Here is a 22713-nt window from a genome sequence, read left to right as displayed (position 1 = left end):
AGTCTTTCCTTGCAGAAGTTACTTTACAAAAAAGAAAATTGTGAAAAAATATTGGTTTATGTAAATCATAAAAAAAGTATTTACTGGTATGTTTAGTGTGAAAACTCATTTTAAAAAATGGTGTGTAACCATTCTGTCAGATTCTTCCCCTTCAGCCCTCTTCTGCTTCAGCATACCCAAAGATGGTTGATAATAGGGAAATTATGAATGTAAAGCATGTATGCTGACACTAGCCATCTTCCAGTAGGACCACTTATGGGACTCCTACTACCCTTTCTCAAATTTTTCAGTGGAAACTCATTATTTTCTTATTCCCTAACACCTTTGTATGTTCTTTAGTGTTTCTTGTATTTTTATGTTTTCTGTGGAGATTAACATGGCACAGGAAAAGCACACCTCATAATCATAGGATGGATTGAGGAAATCAGTACTAAGTTAGCATTATTAAAGTATCTTACATAATCACAACTTTGGCCATTAGGCAGTTCGGGCTAAGTTTCCATAGGTTCTTTTGATTTTTATGAGTGTTTAACCTACAGTACTCTTAACCCCATGCTTCTGAATTCCTCACTACCATCATTATATATATATATTTTTTTTCTTCATATTTTGCCTCTTCCTGCATTAGGAGGAAGCATCAAGAACAGATTAACTAACTTTATCCCTTGAGGAAGAATCCTCACTTGGCTCTTTCATCTGTTCCTGTTTTTGAAAAGTGATAGTTTTAGGAGGGGAGGTTTTCAGCTTCTCCTTTTCTTAGTTGCCTCGTTTGACACACGAAATACCAACATCAGTAAAATTCTCAATCGTATAGCACTAGCAATAAAATTAGCAAAAGCCCTTGTAGGACTTACAGTCCTTGGCTTAAGTGTCAAATGCTTTTTCCATTGGGCAACTTAGAATAAAACCATAAAATGTGATGTGCTCCATTTTATGCTCTGCAGCTTTTATTGTGTTTTCTAAACATTACACTACCATTGTAAAATAAACTCACCTTATGTCCAGTGCTAGCGTTGTTATGTAACTAAACTGGTATTTTATCCATGACTAGAAGAATTATTCTGTTAAATATGAAAAAAAACATGTTCAGTATGCAACCATTTTAAGCTTCCATTTATGAAATATGACTGATGGGGCATGTGAAATTTAACTAGCTAGCTAGTTTAAGTTATTCAGATTTTATATAACGAAAGATTTGATTAGATTAGCCATATTCAACTAAGTCTACACTCAATATGTCCTGGTATCAGTTCTCACAAACCCCTTTTTGAAGCATGCTAACTTTCACCACCCACTTCCTCTTTTCCTAAATCTTCTACTAACCTTCAGTCTCCTCCACCGAGTAATGATCAGACATCACTTCCAACTGCCCCTATCGGTACATTCACATCCAAGAATCTTTCTATTGTATGCCAGTCAATTAATACATTAGTAATGAATGCTCAGTTACCATCTATTTTACTCACCCACATATTTATGTTCCTCTCTTTGAACCAGGCATTCTCAGTAACAAGTACTTTTTCAGCACATAAATCCACTAGACTGATCATCATTTTCATTCACATCACTGGATGCCCTCAACTGCCACATAATCCACTCTTGCATTCAGTACCTGATTCCTCTCAGTGGAATTGCTGACATTATTACTTTGATCTCCCCAAATCACTCACCTCTGTTACTCCTTCCCTTACATTCAGGTACATAATTACTGATAAATTCCCTCCTCTTGTATTCTGCTTTCATTTTTACTCACATCTGTTTGGGAGCTTATTTCCCTACACTCACTCACCTTTACACAGTTCCTCCTTGAGCAGGAATGCTTCAGCTTCCTTAGCTCTCACCCTCAAACTAACCCCAGACTTTACCAACTAATACATTCCCAAACCATTCTTCCCCAGCTCCTTTAGTTTTTTTTCACATAATGTTAGATACAGGTTCCTCTCTCCAAACATAATATCCTTCTCATCCCAGAGTGTTTGCAGGTTACCCTTTGGTCACTTGTTATCAGGTTATCTGACATCTCATTGATCACAGAGAACAGGGTCTGGAATGGGCAACTTTTAAGCCAGTTGGAGTGTAATGATCCTAGGCACTGGTTATCATTCATGTTACCCCAAGTTTGATCCCAAGGTATGCAATGGTGAAAGGTTTACGTCGATTTCATGAGTTAGTACCTGCTTTAGATTTAAACATATTGCTGGAGTTCCTTACGTCGAATTAGTGTGAAACCTTTCCAGAATGTTGGTGGTTTACCCTCTGGTCACCAGTTAGCTGACATGACATCTCAATGATCACAGAAAACATGGTCTGGGACCTCTCTTTTCCTCCAGCACACCACAGACAATCTTACAGTCACATCACAACATCCTGACACCAGAGTAGCAACAGTAAAGTGTAGTGGTACATTGTACAGATGGAGCAGAGGCTCAGCTAGAACAGAGTCTCCTCACCTCCACAGAAGTCTTTGATAACCCCTTTCACCCCAGACAGACATGAATCCAACCTGCACCCTCCAGACACCTTGTATGGACAGTTTCTCACTCTGAAAAAAGCACTAATTTATCTAGGCATCGCATAGATATACTAATGGCATTCACTCCCCACATCTGTAACATTAACACAAAAGCAACTGACAAACTAAATGCCTGCAATACACTAACTGACACCTTATTTGTAGAGGAAAAAAGAATTCCTTTGTATCCTTTATAAACATTACATCCACCCCAAACTTAGATTATGCATCTCCTGCATGGTTTTCTACATTCTTGAAAGTAACTAGAACAGGGCTGCATACTACACAAAATAGAGCACCCAGAAGAGTCACTATATACTGGGCAACTGCAAACACTTAACCCCTACTCAGTGGAACGAAAATCTTCCCCATGCAATTCCCCCTCAGCATGCTTTGCCTTCAGTTCTTTGCAGCAGCACAATACCCATCTCAACAGTACAGAACAGTATGTTTTTCATGAGAGCATAAATTCCTTGAGGATTGTCTTTCTCCAGCTCTCATAGGCTTATCACCAGTGGTCTGCTTTGATTCTTTCCACAAGCATGGTTAAGCTTGTCATGTATGTCAGATGGTCTTCCCAGGTTACCCCTACAGAGGCTGTGCTCAGGCTGCTGGATTTTGTCATTGGTGTCCCTGTGTCTGTTTTAGTACTCTGTACTGTTCTCAGTTTCATTTTTTCCCCATATTGGAGGAATTGGAACTTATCCCCAATGCAAAACCTGTTGCTTTATGTTGCCCAGGGGAAGACTTTGTTGATGTCAGTTTCTAGTTTCTTAGGGTCTTCTATGGATGAGATTTTCATATCATATTATCATCTGTAAAAGATAATATGAAATTGTGATTTGTGTCTGTGTCAGTGTCAGTTATGAGAATGTGGAAGAGAAAGGACACAAGTATGCAGTGTTGGGGGACTGGGCATTTTATATGGAATGCAAGCACAGTGTCTTGGGGGACCAGGCATTTTACATGGAAGCACTGGAAGTCTGCTTGATACTGTGGTTGCATTTTTTTTTATGCTTTAGCAAAGCCTGTGTACAACACATGCATTTTGATTGTTCTTCAGTGCCTGTATAATCTTCATCGTAGTGGTCCTGCAACTGAGTGAGGCTAGCTCTTTCTGTCCCAAAACCATATTTGATTCTGTCAAGTTGGTGATCTTACATCTTGCGACTCGCAAAAAATTTTCATGTGTGACATCACTGCTGTCACTGGGTAGTCTTTGGGTTGCTTTGCTTCGTCCAATGTGGGGAGTAGGGTGATGAGTCATATTTTTTATATACCTTTGACTCTCATCACCATTTGCAGTGACCTGCACCTCAACTTAAGTTTACAGGTGTGGCTAAAGGATTAAGCTCCTGCAATGCTGTAGCTATTCCTCAGGGTCATCTCCCAGTTGTTTTACTATGGTTCGAAATCATCCACCATATGTCATAAGTATTGATGGGTGACTGTTTGTTATTTCTGTGCTTATTGATGAGATTATCCCTATGTTATCTTTGTTGCTTATGGTGAGTTGATTCTCTTTTCCAGATATATAGTAGATAAGCTTCTGTAGTTAATTAGGGGTTTGTCTTGGTTATTTGCGAAGGGTCATCCATCAGGTTTTGCCTTTTGTTGTCCATATTTTGGATATCCACCATTTGATATTTAACTTTTTGCTGAGAGTATTTCTTTATTTCTTTAAATTTTTCTTGGTTTGTGTCTTCAGGTATTGATGAAAATTAGTTAAGCTTGTGTACAGTAGACCGTATGATGATGATGCTTACCTTTCATTTACTTTAATGAACAGGATTGTTCATGAGCTTGGGGATGATCAGATATTCCGACAATATTCTGGAAGTAGCTGTCGGTATGACGGCATACTCTAGCACTACCAGTTTTGTAGTAACAATTTATGTAGAGAGTTCAAAAAGATGGTGATACTTAACAAGGAGTTATGTAATTAAAAGTAGAATCTGTAATTTATATGACCTGATTACATGAAATCTTGCTTTTTTTTTTCCACTAAACTTACAATTGCAGATTTTAGTGATGAGAGATACAGCTAATGTGGATGACTGGTGGGGGTAGTATCATTGATAGAAGTCTTAAGATTTCCAGCATTCATCCAAAGGAAGTTTAAAGAATTCTTTTACAGAGATCTGCCGTCAAGGCTGACAATCACACAAATTTGTGAAAAGTTTGTTGCTGTTGCCTCAGAGTAAGATAATTGCATAGGTCAAGGTGGACAATGCTGAAGACTTAGAAATGTAGACATCATAAATGAAGTTGTGCAACACAAATGTTCATAATCCTGAAACAGCAACACATTTAATTGCACTGCATGTTGGAATTTACAGATTATTGTCAAGAGAATGATGCACATTTAGGATTGCCTTCAAATCATTAAGTTTTAGGGAAAAGTTCCACTTTTTCCTTAGGTTTTTAGAATCTAATATTACCTTTTTTTGTAAATTTGTGAAGTCCAAAGTTACCTTTTTCTTTATATTTGTAAAATTTATGAAATTGTATGTTTCCCATGATAAGACAAAATTTAGACCATCTTCACAAGACTGATAACATCTTGTTAAACCACACTGTATTAAAAGGCTTACGATTTTTATTTTGTATTTCTTTTTTCTATTTTTAATGGTGTAGAAATTCGTCCACAGGCCACAGCTTAACCTTTTGCTGGTTGCTGACTAGATCACCCAGGCATAGTATCTTGAAGATTTTAGATGATTTTTTTATGAACATACCGAATACTGATATGATATTTAGTGATGATATTTTTACTTCTCTTATTGTATTAAACTTTTACATGATATTTAGTGGTGATATTTTTACTTCTTTTATTGTATTAAACTTTTACCAAATTCATTATGTCTGTACTGCAAGGTTTTGTCTTTATATTGATTTCTTCTTATATCAGGTTTAAGGGTGAAATTAGATGTTTTATTTTAATTCTGTAGCTAGTTGTAGTCTTGTTATTGGTAACACTGATGAATTAATGATATGTGTCGTCCTGGCAGGCTACACCAAGAGATGGAAGACTTCTATTCATGGATGTGTCCAAGTGAAGAGGAGCACACCATGAGAAAAAGAGTGGTTGAACGCATCGAGCAGGTCATTGTGGATCTGTGGCCTCAAGCCCGAGTGGAAATATTTGGTAGCTTTCGTACCGGCCTCTATTTACCTACCAGGTAGCTATTGCTTATTATGGTGAAAAGTGAGACATCCATAGAATAGTTCTATATATCTGTCTATATCTTTGATGCCCATCCCCTTTGGGAACTCCCTCAAAAGGGTGGCCATGGCAGAAACTGCAGATGTTGATGACTGAGTGTGGAAAAGTTTATGAAAGGAGAAAGTTAAGAGTAAACGTGAATAAGAGCACAGGTTATTAAGTTTTGTAGGGTTGAGGGACAAGATAATTGGGATGTAAGTTTGAATTTAGAAAAATTGGAGGAGGTGAAGTGTTTTAGGCATCTGGGAGTGGACTTAGAAGTGGATGGAACCACGGAAGTGGAAGTGAGTCACAGGATGGGGGAGGGGGCAAAGGTGTGGAAGGAGAGAACGTTATCTTAGAGAGCAAAAATGAGTATGTTTGAAGGAAAAATAGTTCCAACAATGTTATGTGGCTGTGGTTGTATGGAGGAGGGTGGATGTGTTGGAAATGAAATGTTTGAGAACAGTATGTGGTGTGAGATGGTTTGATTGAGTAAGTGATGAAAGGGTAAGAGAGCTGTGTGGAAATGAATAGAGTGTGCTTGAGAGAGCAGAAGAGGGTGTGTTGAAATGGTTTGGACATATGGAGAGAATGAGTGAGGAAAGGTTGACAGAGGATATATGTGTCAGAAGTGAAGGGAACAAGGAGAAGCAGGAGACCAAATTGGAGGTTGAAGGATGAAGTGAAAAAGATTTTGAGCGATTGGAGCCTGAACATACAGGAGGGTGAGAGGCATGCAAGGAATAGAGTGAATTGGAATGATGTGGTATACCAGGGTTGATGTTCTGTTGGTGGACTTAACCAGGGCATGTGAAGCATCTGTGGTAAACCATGGAAAGCTTTCGTCTGTGGGGCTTGGATGTGGATAGGGAGCCTTGGTTTCAGTGCATTACGCATGACAGCTAGAGACTGAATGTGAACGAATGTGGCCTATTTTGTCTGTTTATCCTGGTGCTACCTCGCTGAAGCAGGGAGTTGTGGTGGTTTCCTTTGGGGCGAGGTAGCGCCAGGAATTGATGAAGGCCAGCAAGTATGAATATGTACATGTGTATATGTGTGTGTATGTATATATATGTATGTGTATATATTGTGTTGTCCAAAACAATCACATGTTTACCAAATGGCGTCTTAGCTTCGTCTCTTCATTGTATATCAACTGACTGTTATATTTCTTTCTTGTGTCTCCCCTGATGATGTGATTATTACACGAAAGTGCACTTGGGAACTTTTCATGTTTCATTTTCCCCGTGGACTCATAGGAATATATGTGTATATGAATGGATGGGCTATTCTTCATCTGTTTCCTAGCACTACCTCACTGACACGAGAAACAGTGATTAAGTATAATGATAATAATAATAGATTATTTATATTTGTTATACTTTGTCGCTGTCTCCCGCGTTAGTGAGGTAGCACAAGGAAACAGACGAAAGAATGGCCCAACCCACCCACATACACACGTATATACATGCACATCCACACATGCACATATACATACCTATACATTTCAACGTATACATATATATACATACACAGACATGTACATATATACACATGTACATAGCTCATACTTGCTGCCTTTATTCATTCCTGTCACCACCCCGTCACACATGAAATGACAACCCCCTCCCCCCACATGCGTGCAAGGTAGTGCTAGGAAAAGACAACAAAGGCCACATTCGTTCACACTCAGTCTGTAGCTGTCATGTATAAATAATCTTAATATTAGTGATGGTTTATACAAATTAGATAACTTTATTGTTGATAAAATTTGTAAAATGATAAGTTTATGAATGCTCGTTGTATGTCTTGGACAATCACCTGTTTACCAAATGGCGTCCTAGCTTCATCTCTTCGATGTATATCAACTGACTTATATTTCTCTCTTTTGTCTCCCCTGATGATGTGATTATTACATGAAAGTGCACTTGGGAACTTATTGTGTTTCATTTTCCCCGTGGACTCGTAGGAATATATTATATATATATATATATATATATATATATATATATATATATATATATATATGATAGTTTTTTGTTCTATGCATGGGTTGATAGGAGGTAACTCAAGATCTTAAAGGTCTGTCATTAATCTCCTGTTGGATGAGAGTCTTCGAAAATCTTTTGTAGCTGAATAAGTAAGAACGGGCGGTTCATGAGTAAATGGATGTTTTGGTTCATTGTGGAACAGTGTTGTGAAGAAGTACAGGATTAAATTTGAATTAGTAAAGTTACTAGCAAATTAGGTTAGTCAATCAATTGGAGAAAGTTTATGGAGATAACATTCTGAAATCCATGCTTTTTCAACCTGGAGTGACTGTCAGGGATTTGTACATCTATGCTAGATACTAGAATGATCATGAGGTTGGGAGTGAGAGTGGAAAATTTGGACTTGATAAAATGTGTGGAGTCCATAAATTCATTCCGGAAAGCCAATTAATGGTATGTTAATAAGTATATGGTTTCCAGACATTGATTGGTTGGTCAAGGAGTGGGCCTTACGTAATTGTTCTGAGGAAGTTTGCTGGAAAGAGTGTGAGACCTAAAGTTTGAAGGTGGTAGTTGATTTTATAAGTTAAGTTATTAGACGATATGTTTGGAAATAAAAGAACTTTAAGACATAGAGGTGTGTTATGATGTTTGAGGCTTGAGGAAAAGGGTATGAATGATGAACCTAAAGGATATATTCAGGGAGTTGATGAAGGATAGAAGGAGAAAGAGGAATTACGAATTGAAGTTTCTGTAATGATTGTGAAAAGGATTTGTTGATAGGAATCTTACTGTGTGAGGTGAAGGAGGATCAAGATGTATTTGATTGTTTGGTATACAGGGTTGACGGAGTCAGTGGATTTTAAGTTCAAACTGAACATGCTAATAGTTTGTGAAACCAGGAAACGTAGGTATTATATTCCCTCCGACGTGAAACTGATTAATTGATCACATGTAGCAATGGTATTGGCGAGCTTGGACTGCATTTCAGGTGTGGTTGCAACATGTTCCGATATCACTTTACTTGCGATACTCCAAGGGGAGACATCGACGATGTAAAAAAAAAAATTTATATATATATATTAATATATATTATATTTTTGCTCCTATCCATATTAAGTTGTCTACTCAACAAATTTATATGTTGTCTTAATCCTCATCTTTGTAGTCATGCTTTTTGAACAATTTTCAGTTCTGAGACGTAATATTAATGTGCAGCTTTAGAATATTAATGTAAATGGTGTCCTAAATACATAGGTTTTTGATTCCAATTTTGGCCTCCATGTTTCTGGAAGGTACCAAGAAATTGATTTTGTTCATGAAATCAGTTATGCTTAATTGATATATAGCTTTCATGGACAAAAGGGTTATTTTCCATTTAGATCAATCCAAAATGTTTTCTCCAACCATATCATCAATTTTTTACATCTATGCTCAGTAAGAAGAATATTATTTATAGTCAGTAAAATTCAAATGAAAATGGAAATGCTTATCTTCCCGTTACTCCTTTATCCCCTTAAATTCATTCACGGGACCCATTATGATATATGTTAATTCTTTATGATATTTTCAGTGACATTGATCTGGTGGTCATAGGGAAGTGGGACGCCTTACCGTTAAGAACATTAGAGAAAGCTTTGCTTGATAACAAGATAGCTGAACCCTCCTCTCTGAAAGTTCTAGACAGAGCATCGGTAAGTTGATTTTGATAGTTTTTCTCATTGCCTATATTTCATTTGGGTCATAGAAAGAACTTTACAATCTAATTAGGTGTATGAAAATGCATTGTGTATTAGCGTTAGGAGAAAGGGCTACTTGAGTGAGGCAATTAAAATTGATTATTCAGGAGTTTGATGAAGAATAAGTAGAAAGGAGGAAAGGAAAATACAGGATGTAGAAGTTTTCTGTATCATTTTGAATGTTGTGATAAGAAATTGCTTCTTTGTTTTAGTGACGCTTGTGATGTATCAGTATTTTTTTTTTTTTTTGGTAATATGATGCCAGTAAAGAAAGAAGGTATTTTAAGAGCTTTCAAACTGAACATGCATAATAGTTTTTGATGACAGCAGATTAACATACTGTAATATTCATCCCCCATAACCACTGCAAAACATGAATTTAGATTGTATCACAATTGAAGCACATCCTGGTATTAACACCACTGGAACTGCCATTTTCATGGATGCCTGGAGTTGGTTTGCAAGCCTAAGTGAGTTTCTCCATATCACTATTAGATAGTTATGTTTTTTGATTTATTATTTCAAGGTAAACGATGGATTTTGATGTTTCAAGTCAGGTAGTTCTCTTTTATGTGGCACTTTAAGAACATTACTTAAATGTAAACTTGGTGTTCCTTAAAAGATGACCATCAGGAGGTTGTGTGTGATTCCAAATGAATTTTCCATTGTTTGTGGGATGAAAGGGACCAAGAAATAGCTTGATTCTTAGTTCCATGAAGGTCAGTTAAGTGGATTTTAATATGAATACAGGGTTCAGGACTAGGGGCGTCGTTTTCCATGAGAACAAAACAAAAAAATTGGAAGTCTTGATCATACATATATAATATATACATACTGCCAGTAAAGAAGAATGATTATTTATGTAGTCAGAAAAGTAAGAGAAAATGGATGATAGCGTTGAAATTGCCATCTTTCTGTGGGACAGTCACAGTCTCCCTTGGTTCGAAACATGCAATATATAGTCAGTGAGTGATATGGTGAATTGTATTTTTCATTTATATTTTCTGCTTAGTTCTCTTAATCAGGTTCTTATGTAATGCATGAATGAGTTTCAGTAGGGTTGAGGGACAAGTTGATTGGGATGTAAGTTTGAATGGAGATAAATTGGAGAAAGTGAAGTGTTTTAGATATCTGGGAGTGGACTTAGCAGCGAATGGAACCATGGAAGTGGAAGTGAGCCACAGGGTAGGGGAGGGGGCGAAGGTTCTGGGAGCAATGAAGAATGTGTGGAAGGAGAGAACGTTATCATGGAGAGCAGAAATGGATATGTTTGAAGGAATAGCAGTTCCAACAATGTTATGTGGTTGCGAGGCATGGGCTATAGATAGGGTTGTATGGAGGAGGGTGGATATGTTGGAAATGAAATGTTCGAGGACAATATGTGGTGTGAGGTGATTTGATCGAGTAGGTAATGAAAGGGTAAGAGAGGTGTGTGGAAATAAAAAGAGTATGGTTGGAGAGCAGAAGAGGGTGTGTTGAAATTTGCACATTTGGAGAGAATGAGTTAGGAAAGACTGACAAAGAGGATATATGTCTTGGAGGTGGAGGGAAGAAGGAGAAGCGGGAGACCAAATTGGAGGTGGAAGGATGGAGTGAAACAGATTTTAAGCGATTGGGGCTTGAACGTATGGGAGGATGAGAGGCACGCAAGGAAGATAGTGAATTGGAATGATGTGGTATACTGGGTCGATGTGCTGTCAATGGACTAAACCAGGGCATGTGAAACATCTGGGGTAAACCATGGAAAGGTCTGTAGGGCCTGGATGTGGATAAGCTGTGGTTTTGGTGCATTACATGACAGCTAGAGACTGAGTGTGAACAAATGTGGCCTTTTTTGTCTGGTTTCCTGGCGTTACCTTGCTGAAGCAGGGGGTAACGATGCTGTTTCCTGTGGGGAAGGGTAATGCCAGGAATGGATGAAGGCAAGCAAGTATGATTATTTACATGTGTGTATATGTATGTGTAGGTGCATATATGTATATATGTCGTGTATTTGGGTGGATGGGTCTTTCTTCATCTGTTTCTTGTCGCTACCTTACTGACGCAGGAAACGGCAGTCAAGTATAATAAATATATATAAATTGATAATGTATGTATATGTAAGTGTATGTGCATATGTGTATATGAGTGGATGGGTCTTTCTTCATCTGTTTCTTGGTGCTGCCTTGCTAACATGGGAAATGGCAATCAAGTATGATAAACAATGAATAGATAGATGAATAGATAAATAAGATACATATATATATATATATATATATATATATATATATATATATATATATATATATATATATATATATATATATATATTCCTGGTAAATTATATGGGAGGGTATTGATTGAGAGGGTGAAGGCATGTACAGAGCATCAGATTGGGGAAGAGCAGTGTGGTTTCAGAAGTGGTAGAGGATGTGTGGATCAGGTGTTTGCTTTGAAGAATGTATGTGAGAAATACTTAGAAAAGCAAATGGATTTGTATGTAGCATTTATGGATCTGGAGAAGGCATATGATAGAGTTGATAGAGATGCTCTGTGGAAGGTATTAAGAATATATGGTGTGGGAGGCAAGTTGTTAGAAGCAGTGAAAAGTTTTTATCGAGGATGTAAGGCATGTGTACGTGTAGGAAGAGAGGAAAGTGATTGGTTCTCACTGAATGTAGGTTTGCGGCAGGGGTGTGTGATGTCTCCATGGTTGTTTAATTTGTTTATGGATGGGGTTGTTAGGGAGGTAAATGCAAGAGTCTTGGAAAGAGGGGCAAGTATGAAGTCTGTTGGGGATGAGAGAGCTTGGGAAGTGAGTCAGTTGTTGTTCGCTGATGATACAGCGCTGGTGGCGGATTCATGTGAGAAACTGCAGAAGCTGGTGACGGAGTTTGGTAAAGTGTGTGGAAGAAGAAAGTTAAGAGTAAATGTGAATAAGAGCAAGGTTATTAGGTACAGTAGGGTGGAGGGTCAAGTCAATTGGGAGGTGAGTTTGAATGGTGAAAAACTGGAGGAAGTGAAGTGTTTTAGATATCTGGGAGTGGATCTGTCAGCGGATGGAACCATGGAAGCGGAAGTGGATCATAGGGTGGGGGAGGGGGCGAAAATTTTGGGAGCCTTGAAAAATGTGTGGAAGTCGAGAACATTATCCCGGAAAGCAAAAATGGGTATGTTTGAAGGAATAGTAGTTCCAACAATGTTGTATGGTTGCGAGGCGTGGGCTATGGATAGAGTTGTGCGCAGGAGGATGGATGTGCTGGAAATGAGATGTTTGAGGACAATGTGTGGTGTGAGGTGGTTTGATCGAGTAAGTAACGTAAGGGTAAGAGAGATGTGTGGAAATAAAAAGAGCGTGGTTGAGAGAGCAGAAGAGGGTGTTTTGAAATGGTTTGGGCACATGGAGAGAATGAGTGAGGAAAGATTGACCAAGAGGATATATGTGTCGGAGGTGGAGGGAACGAGGAGAAGAGGGAGACCAAATTGGAGGTGGAAAGATGGAGTGAAAAGGATTTTGTGTGATCGGGGCCTGAACATGCAGGAGGGTGAAAGGAGGGCAAGGAATAGAGTGAATTGGAGCGATGTGGTATACAGGGGTTGACGTGCTGTCAGTGGATTGAATCAAGGCATGTGAAGCGTCCGGGGTAAACCATGGAAAGCTGTGTAGGTATGTATATTTCCGTGTGTGGACGTGTGTATGTACATGTGTATGGGGGGGGTTGGGCCATTTCTTTCGTCTGTTTCCTTGCGCTACCTCGCAAACGCGGGAGACAGCGACAAAGTATAAAAAAAAAAAAAATATATATATATATATATATATATATATATATATATATATATATATATATATATATATATATATATTTTTTTTTTTTTTTTTCTTTGTCGCTGTCTCCCGCGTTTGCGAGGTAGCGCAAGGAAACAGACGAAAGAAATGGCCCAACCCACCCCCATACACATGTATATACATACGTCCACTCACGCAAATATACATACCTACACAGCTTTCCATGGTTTACCCCAGACGCTTCACATGCCCTGATTCAATCCACTGACAGCACGTCAACCCCGGTATACCACATCGATTCAGTTCACTCTATTCCTTGCCCTCCTTTCACCCTCCTGCATGTTCAGGCCCCGATCACACAAAATCTTTTTCACTCCATCTTTCCACCTCCAATTTGGTCTCCCACTTCTCCTCGTTCCCTCCACCTCCGACACATATATCCTCTAGGTCAATCTTTCCTCACTCATTCTCTCCATGTGCCCAAACCATTTCAAAACACCCTCTTCTGCTCTCTCAACCACGCTCTTTTTATTTCCACACATCTCTCTTACCCTTACGTTACTCACTCGATCAAACCACCTCACACCACACATTGTCCTCAAACATCTCATTTCCAGCACATCCATCCTCCTGCGCACAACTCTATCCATAGCCCACGCCTCGCAACCATACAACATTGTTGGAACCACTATTCCTTCAAACATACCCATTTTTGCTTTCCGAGATAATGTTCTTGACTTCCACACATTCTTCAAGGCTCCCAGGATTTTCGCCCCCTCCCTCACCCTATGATCCACTTCCGCTTCCATGGTTCCATCCGCTGCCAGATCTACTCCCAGATATCTAAAACACTTTACTTCCTCCAGTTTTTCTCCATTCAAACTTACCTCCCAATTGATTTGAACCTCAACCCTACTGTACCTAATTACCTTGCTCTTATTCATATATATATATATATATATATATATATATATATATATATATATATATATATATATATATATATATATATTTTTTTTTTTTTTGTCGCTGTCTCCCGCGTTTGCGAGGTAGCGCAGGGAAACAGACGAAAGAAATGGCCCAACCCACCCCCATACACATGTATATACATACGTCCACACACGCAAATATACATACCTACACAGCTTTCCATGGTTTACCCCAGACGATTCACATGCCCTGATTCAATCCACTGACAGCACGTCAACCCCGGTATACCACATCGATCCAGTTCACTCTATTCCTTTCCCTTCTTTCACCCTCCTGCATGTTCAGGCCCCGATCACAAAATCTTTTTCACTCCATCTTTCCACCTCCAATTTGGTCTCCCACTTCTCCTCGTTCCCTCCACCTCCGACACATATATCCTCTTGGTCAATCTTTCCTCACTCATTCTCTCCATGTGCCCAAACCATTTTAAAACACCCTCTTCTGCTCTCTCAATCACGCTCTTTTTATTTCCACACATCTCTCTTACCCTTACGTTACTTACTCGATCAAACCACCTCACACCAAACATTGTCCTCAAACATCTCATTTCCAGCACATCCATCCTCCTGCGCACAACTCTATCCATAGCCCACGCCTCGCAACCATACAACATTGTTGGAACCACTATTCCTTCAAACATACCCATTTTTGCTTTCCGAGATAATGTTCTCGACTTCCACACATTCTTCAAGGCTCCCAGAATTTTCGCCCCCTCCCCACCCTATGATCCACTTCCGCTTCCATATATATATATATATATTTTTTTTTTTTTTATACTTTGTCGCTGTCTCCCGCGTTTGCGAGGTAGCGCAAGGAAACAGACGAAAGAAATGGCCCAACCCCCCCCCATACACATGCATATACACACGTCCACACACGCAAATATACACACCTACACAGCTTTCCATGGTTTACCCCAGACGCTTCACATGCCTTGATTCAATCCACTGACAGCACGTCAACCCCGGTATACCACATCGCTCCAATTCACTCTATTCCTTGCCCTCCTTTCACCCTCCTGCATGTTCAGGCCCCGATCACACAAAATCTTTTTCACTCCATCCTTCCTCCTCCAATTTGGTCTCCCCCTTCTCCTTGCTCCCTCCACCTCCGACACATATATCCTCTTTGTCAATCTTTCCTCACTCATCCTCTCCATGTGCCCAAACCACTTCAAAACACCCTCTTCTGCTCTCTCAACCACGCTCTTTTTATTTCCACACATCTCTCTTACCCTTACGTTACTCACTCGATCAAACCACCTCACACCACACATTGTCCTCAAACATCTCATTTCCAGCACATCCATCCTCCTGCGCACAACTCTATCCATAGCCCACGCCTCGCAACCATACAACATTGTTGGAACCACTATTCCTTCAAACATACCCATTTTTGCTTTCCGAGATAATGTTCTCGACTTCTACACATTCTTCAAGGCCCCCAGAATTTTCGCACCCTCCCCCACCCTATGATCCACTTCTGCTTCCATGGTTCCATCCGCTGCCAGATCCACTCCCAGATATCTAAAACACTTCACTTCCTCCAGTTTTTCTCCATTCAAACTCACCTCCCAGTTGACTTGACCCTCAACCCTACTGTACCTAATAACCTTGCTCTTATTCACATTTACTCTTAACTTTCTTCTTCCACACACTTTACCAAACTCAGTCACCAGCTTCTGCAGTTTCTCACATGAATCAGCCACCAGCGCTGTATCATCAGCGAACAACAACTGACTCACTTCCCAAGCTCTCTCATCCCCAACAGACTTCATACTTGCCCCTCTTTCCAAAACTCTTGCATTTACCTCCCTAACAACCCCATCCATAAACAAATTAAACAACCATGGAGACATCACACACCCCTGCCGCAAACCTACATTCACTGAGAACCAGTCACTTTCCTCTCTTCCTACACGTACACATGCCTTACATCCTCGATAAAAACTTTTCACTGCTTCTAACAACTTTCCTCCCACACCATATATTCTTAATACCTTCCACAGAGCATCTCTATCAACTCTATCATATGCCTTCTCCAGATCCATAAATGCTACATACAAATCCATTTGCTTTTCTAAGTATTTCTCACATACATTCTTCAAAGCAAACACCTGATCCACACATCCTCTACCACTTCTGTATATATATATATATATATATATATATATATATATATATATATATATATATATATATATATATATATACATACACATAAACATGCATATACATGTATACATATGTACTTATTTACGATTGACTGCCTTTATCCATTCCTGGCACTACCTTGCTCCACAGGAAACAGCAATGCCACCCCCTGCATCAGCGAGGTAGCTCCAGGAAACATTTTTTTTAGATTGAGCACATGGAGGAAGATATAATAGTAATTTGATATCCCAAAATTTTGTAGTTGTCAGCTTGTGGAAATTTTTAGTTTTAAGGGGTGTATTGATTAAAGAATTGAGAAAAACTGAATGTTTTATTTTGTGTTGGTGACAGGTACCCATTGTGAAGTTAACGGATAGTGAAACAGATGTTAAAGTGGACATTTCCTTCAACATGAATAGTGGTGTGAATTCTGCACGTCTTATTAAAGAATTTAAACATCGCTTCCCAGCTTTGCCCAAGCTAGTCATGGTGCTCAAGCAATTTCTCCTCCAGAGGGATTTGAATGAGGTCTTCACTGGTGGGATATCCTCTTACTCTCTCATCCTTATGACAGTCAGCTTTTTGCAGGTAGGTGAAAGTGTGGTCACAACTTTCTTCATATAGTAAATTGTGATCTTGTTATTCTGTTTGAACTTGTCAGTTTTGGGCATGGGACTGATAATGCTGTTGTGTATAGGCAGTCAAACCCTTTATGCTTCAGTTTTGATATTTCTTAAACAACATTAATGATTACTTTGCATTTTTATTGAGTCAAGTTTCATTAATGCCATAGAGTTATGATGTAGTTAGCTCTGTACTTTTCAGAAACTTGGCATATGTGATTTCCATCTTGGAAAATATCTTGTCTTTACATGTTATCAGCTCTCTTACTTGCAGTTCTTTTCTAATGTAGATCAATAGATTTTCATGTCAGTTTTATGATGAAGGTAAATGTTTCTTCTTATCAGGCTTATGCATCATGAGACTTCATTTTCAGGTGCCTTGCAGCTGCCACCCACCATTCATGTGGTGTAACTAACTAAAATTTTTATTTACCTTGCCACAAAGTAGAGGGAATATATAGTATTGCCCTTTTCTGTTTGTTTATCTGAATGTACATATAATGTATGACTTTGGTCAACTTATGCATTTTGATTAATTTCTGCATTTTGAGTAATCATTTTGGTAATTTTCAAACATTGTGTTATGGCTTTTTTTTTATACATATATACCTGATTGAGGATTTAGGGACATTATTAAAGTTTGCAATAGTCACTTGTAGATACAGCTACTTGTGGTAAGGCATCTGTGTCGTATGGTCATAGTTTGTAAGTTCTTTTAGATGCCATAGACATTTATACTTTGAAGGATACTGTTTTTTTCTTGAAGTTTCTGTAAAATCCCTGGTGATCATTAATTGTATGAGTTAGCTACCAAAGTTAATATTAAGTACTCAGCTGGTACTAGGAATGAGGGATAATGTTTTGCTAAAAGATTCTACAAATTCATATTACTGGAAATTGGGGAAAAAAATTGACAAAACTATCAGAAAAATTGTCACCACTTAATCTGTTTAACTGCTTTTCACTTTATCCCAAGTTTATTTTTGGAATTCTATGAAAAAAAAGTCATTCCAAAGAAACATAGGTCACTTGTGTTTTTACTTTTTTAAGCCCAAAATCACTCATGAATTAGACTAGTTTCTTCTGTCAATAGGTAGCAGCACAAGCTTTGTTTACAATCTCCAACAGATGACACCCAAACCAGTCACATTAGAGGACTCCCACAGAAGTAGCAGTTCTATCCTGTCTCAGAACTTTCAGCACTATTTCATTCATTCCACAAAACAATGAATGATGTTAAACTAAAAAGTGTTGAGTATGGAGATACTGAAGAAGTTAGGTAAAAACACGATTGAAGATGAATTTTTCATCTGATGAGGAGATGAGCTCCAGTTCTGATGATGCTTTCAATGATGTTAGAAGATGGACTAAAGTAAATTTATCCTTACCATATCTCCAATAAGTTGTATTTCTTTACTTCATATTGACTTTTTTTTTATGTGCAAGCAAATGTTAGTACAAGTTTATTATGTTTTATAACTTTTTTATGTTAGCCTAGCCTTAGCCAGGCATCCATTATATTGACCAGCCCCTAAGGGTGGATGAACTTCTGAGTTGGCTGTGGACTGACTGCCTCAACCAGGATTTTAAGCTATATGCTCAACCCTAGTCGGCCTGTGAATGCGTCACAGTAGGGAATGCTTACCACTATGCCACCACTACCTTTATTTTTAATGTTTGAGTTAAGGTGGCAATGAGCATGTATATACACATCATAAGAGGCATCTGAATCTTTCATGATTGTCTGTAATTGCATAGCATGGAATGACAACCTTCTGAGTGAATTCACAATTACACAATTTAAACAAGTATAATGGAATTCCAGAAGGCAAATGTAAAGTTATGAGCAACACACAACTAATATTTCTGTTTTCATTACAGTTATAATTGTTTTCCAATGTAGTTAATGCTTAGAAGCATTGTAGTTCTGTTCTGGTTTTGTCATAGCCTTCTACAAATACATTTCTCCTCCTAATGACTATAATGAAAAGTTATTGTGTATGCAAGTTTCCTCTTCGTCATTCCCCCGTGTATATACCTATTCCAGGATTGTAGGCATATTTAAGTGTCTTTCTGCAAAGTCAGCACATGTGGGTGACTGGGGTATGTGATTTTTTTCCACTTGTGGTAATCGACTGCTGGTGACATCTTAACGTAATTAGTGTAATCAAACATCGCTAGGATTTCAATGATGGCGGGTGCCAATGAAATATCACATTATGCATTGGGGAGCTGCACCGTAACATGTCTTATAGCACATGGAGCATTGAAAGGGCTAAAAGCACCAAGTTTAAAACTACAAAAGCTTGGTCCTGCACTGAGTGGGCAAACCTTTGAAAGTTGTGCTCTTCGTGGAGGGTTTGATAATTTGTTCAGCAATCTAATTTGTGTGCTGATTACTTGGTTTCACATTCTTTCATTTCTTTCAAACCAGATATATTATTCTTGCTTATTTTGTTTCTTGTCTTGCCACAACAACCTAGAATTTAGTTTCTGGTTGTATTTCCTTTGGGGGAAGACACAACTTGAAGTTTTTGAAAAACCTATTTCTTATTTCTTTGTTTTTAACTTCTCATGGTTTTCCTATCTACTTCAATGGCTCACTGATTTAATTTGCTCAGTGCCATAAACATGTAATTAGCATAGGTTTCTCTTTAGGAATTCCACATTACATAAGTAGCTAATCCTGCCCCAAAAGGATAGGTATTATCATTCAGATTCTGATTTTTTTTTTCTTTTTTAAGTTATTCCATTTACATAAGGACTGACTTTCCCTCTTTCCATTGTATGGAGTATTGCTGTCTTATCTAGGGTGGCTGTAGCTTCTTGTACAAACTTGGCAAAGATTAGCTCTGCTAGTATGGCTTCAAAATCTTACCCACTTTCCATGTTCTCTGATGATGAATCTTTATCAACAGTTTTTGTTCTGAAGAACTGGCTGCTTTTGTGCATCAACCACTGGCTAGGCCACATTGTACTTTGCTGGGTTTTAATTACTGTGTGGCTGTTGGAAGTGAAGCATGAGTCATTCACATATATAATTTCCCCTGTTGCTTCAGTTTGAAATTTTGTACCCTCTTATGGCTTTGCAGACAAAATGTGCCTTTGGTTAGTTGAAGACAAAATTTCCTCTAACTCAAATATTCATGACTTTTTTCTTTTTTATCATTCAATCAAGATCTGAGCCTTTGTCAGAAAAATTTGCTGAAGTGAGGGGTCAGAGCAGTAAGTACAGATGTAAGGGTTTACTGATGTATCCACATGTGTAATGGTTGTGTAAAGTAATGTGTAAAGTCATAGTTATAGGTACAGTTGTAAAGTTGCCTAAGTTACTGCTGCAAACAAAAGTTTTAGGGTCACTGCTATAGGTACAAATATAAGAGTCAGAGCTGCAGTTGCAGATGTATGTTGTGGATAATCCAAAAATAAATCATCTTGTTCTTTACTCGACAGTATATGCAAAAATGTAGTTTTTTATGAACTGGTAACCTAAGAAACACATCAATGTTTTTTAAGATTTATCTCTTGATTGTATATTCCATATACTCCAATATTTCAGTTGCATCAGCGGTTAGATGCATTGCAGCCCAATGCTAACCTTGGAGTCTTGTTGATAGAGTTCTTTGAACTTTACGGCAGACACTTCAACTACTTGAAGACTGGCATCAGAATTAAAGATGGTGGAGCTTATATCTCTAAGGATGAGGTTAGTGGGAAGATAGTTCTGTGGATACCAAGATTGTTTGTCACCTCGGGTGGTATGCCCATGTTGTCTACAGTTGCTGATCACGTGTTTATGTTTGTTTTAAATGTTCTGTTAAAGGATTTATGTACCCTGGTCTTCTAAAGTTGCTGTTTCAGGTGTGTATGCATGTCTTGAATGTTTAATAAAAGTTTGTTTGCTCAAGTTGCTTACATTGCTGATCAGGTGTTTATGCATGTTGTTAATGTTTATCTTAGGGTAGCGTGCCTAAACTCTCCGACTATATATGCATGTCTTGAATACAGTTACAGTGTTCATGGTAGCCCAAGTAGAGTACTAGAACAAATACATAGAAGCTAGAATTTAAAAAGAAAATATAAGAATTGTTAAAACTATTTCAGGATGTATTTAGATTATTTGCATAGTGGTTTGAACAACTTTGTAAAAGTGGAGGCTTAAAAGGTTATCAGTGTGGATTTCTGGAATACTCTTAGTGTACAAGATAATATATATATTGCAATAGGGGTGTGTGCATTTCATGCACTTCTAATTTTGTGTTACCAATGGATGAATTTCCCAGTGTTAGTAAATATTTTTTCTGCGGCTTAGTATCCTTCGATATGCATATGTATCACATTTTTTGGTAGGTCAGTTGAACATTATAGTAAAATATCCTTAAGGAATTAGGCATCCTATGGCAAATGCCAGCCTGTTGTGTTTGGGCTGTGACCCTGAGTTCAACAGAATTAATTATCACAAAAGGAACATATATGCAGTTCATCTACCTCATGCAGATGTGAATGGAATTAGATGTAATGGAATCATGTGCTAGAGGTTTAAGTGTATCTTAAACATTTTATCTTGAAATCATGGTTCAAGTTAAGTAGAATTACTGACAATGTTTGTGTGCATAACATGGATGTATTTTGGGTTAGTTGACCTCATTTGTTGACAATTTTTGACCAAAATGGTTATGTATGTCTTGAGTGTTTTAGGATGGGTGATGTGCTCAGTTTGTGAAGCTGTGCATTTTGTCTGTGATGCCTTTATTTTTTTTTATTATAAAATGTTTTGTCCAGAGGCTTGCTGCTGCACATCACTAGTTCATGAATGCAGATGTCTCTAATTCCTACTTTCTTGGATATTCTCAGTTATTACTGTATTTTTCGTATCAAACATTATAGTTTCATCATGTAGATTTAAATAGACTGGAGGCTGTTTGATTGGACAGGATGAAGGATATATTTTTGAGTGAGACAGAAACATGGGTAGTTTCATGAGATGTAGGGAGTGTGCTTAGAGATTGGATTTTGATTGTCACACTGTCTGTTGTGATGGAAGGAAAGCCGCCTGTGTTTTGATATAGAATTGTTTCTTCTGGTGTAAAGAAAAATAGTTAGTATATAAGCTTATGATGTTTGCTAGTTTAGAAGTAGCCTGGGTTATCATTTAAGATTGTATGGTGTTGGAAGACTTGTAAGGTTTTATGTGAGGGAAGTTGTTAAAGTATGTAATAATGGTGTAGGAGTATCCAGTGATATACCGTTCAATCTTCTGGTAGGGAAGGCATTGGGATGTAACTGAAGGTGTGTGGTGGTGGTGGAAGGTAGCCAGGGATATAGCTTAAGATTATATGGTTTTGGGAGGGAAGTCCTAAGGTATTGATTAAGGTTGTTAAATGCTCTTAGGAATATTGATGAATATAGTTTGGTGTTGGAAGAAATGACTTGTAGGTGTAGCAGAAGACTGTTGGGTGCTTGGAGTGAAGCTGTGTGATGCTGGTAGGGAAATACCCAGGGATATAGCTGAAGATTATGTTGGGCTGATAGGGAACATCAAGGGGTATGGTATGTAGTGTTGCTTTTGTTACTGGTAGGGAAGTGGCCAGTGATATCAATTTAGATTTTTATGGTGTTAAAAGGGGAAATAACCAATGATGTATGGTAATTTTGGCTCCATATTAAGGCAAGTGAATACTTATATGAATAGAGTGTGGATGGTTCTTTGGTATAAAGGTAAAATCTAGTT

The 22713-nt window shown here is 38.2% G+C and overlaps 1 protein-coding gene across 2 annotated transcripts in view; it reads left to right on the top strand.

Moving 5' to 3' along the window:
- Nucleotides 1-22713, top strand: part of LOC139747954 (terminal nucleotidyltransferase 4B-like) — a 44106-nt gene that overhangs the window by 1952 nt on the left and 19441 nt on the right. For both annotated transcript variants that reach the window (XR_011712487.1, XM_071660463.1), the window contains exons 2-5: nt 5524-5694; nt 9285-9405; nt 16711-16947; nt 20542-20688. Coding sequence is in view for 1 of the 2 variants with exons in the window: in XM_071660463.1 (XP_071516564.1) it covers nt 5524-5694; nt 9285-9405; nt 16711-16947; nt 20542-20688 (676 nt within the window). In the remaining variant the exon portion in view is untranslated. The remainder of the gene's footprint in view (nt 1-5523; nt 5695-9284; nt 9406-16710; nt 16948-20541; nt 20689-22713) is intronic.

Source organism: Panulirus ornatus, chromosome 5 (assembly GCF_036320965.1).
Source record: "Panulirus ornatus isolate Po-2019 chromosome 5, ASM3632096v1, whole genome shotgun sequence".
NCBI lineage: Eukaryota > Metazoa > Arthropoda > Malacostraca > Decapoda > Palinuridae > Panulirus > Panulirus ornatus.
The sequence above is the reverse complement of the archived record's forward strand: the minus strand, read 5'-3'. Positions and strand labels throughout refer to the sequence as shown.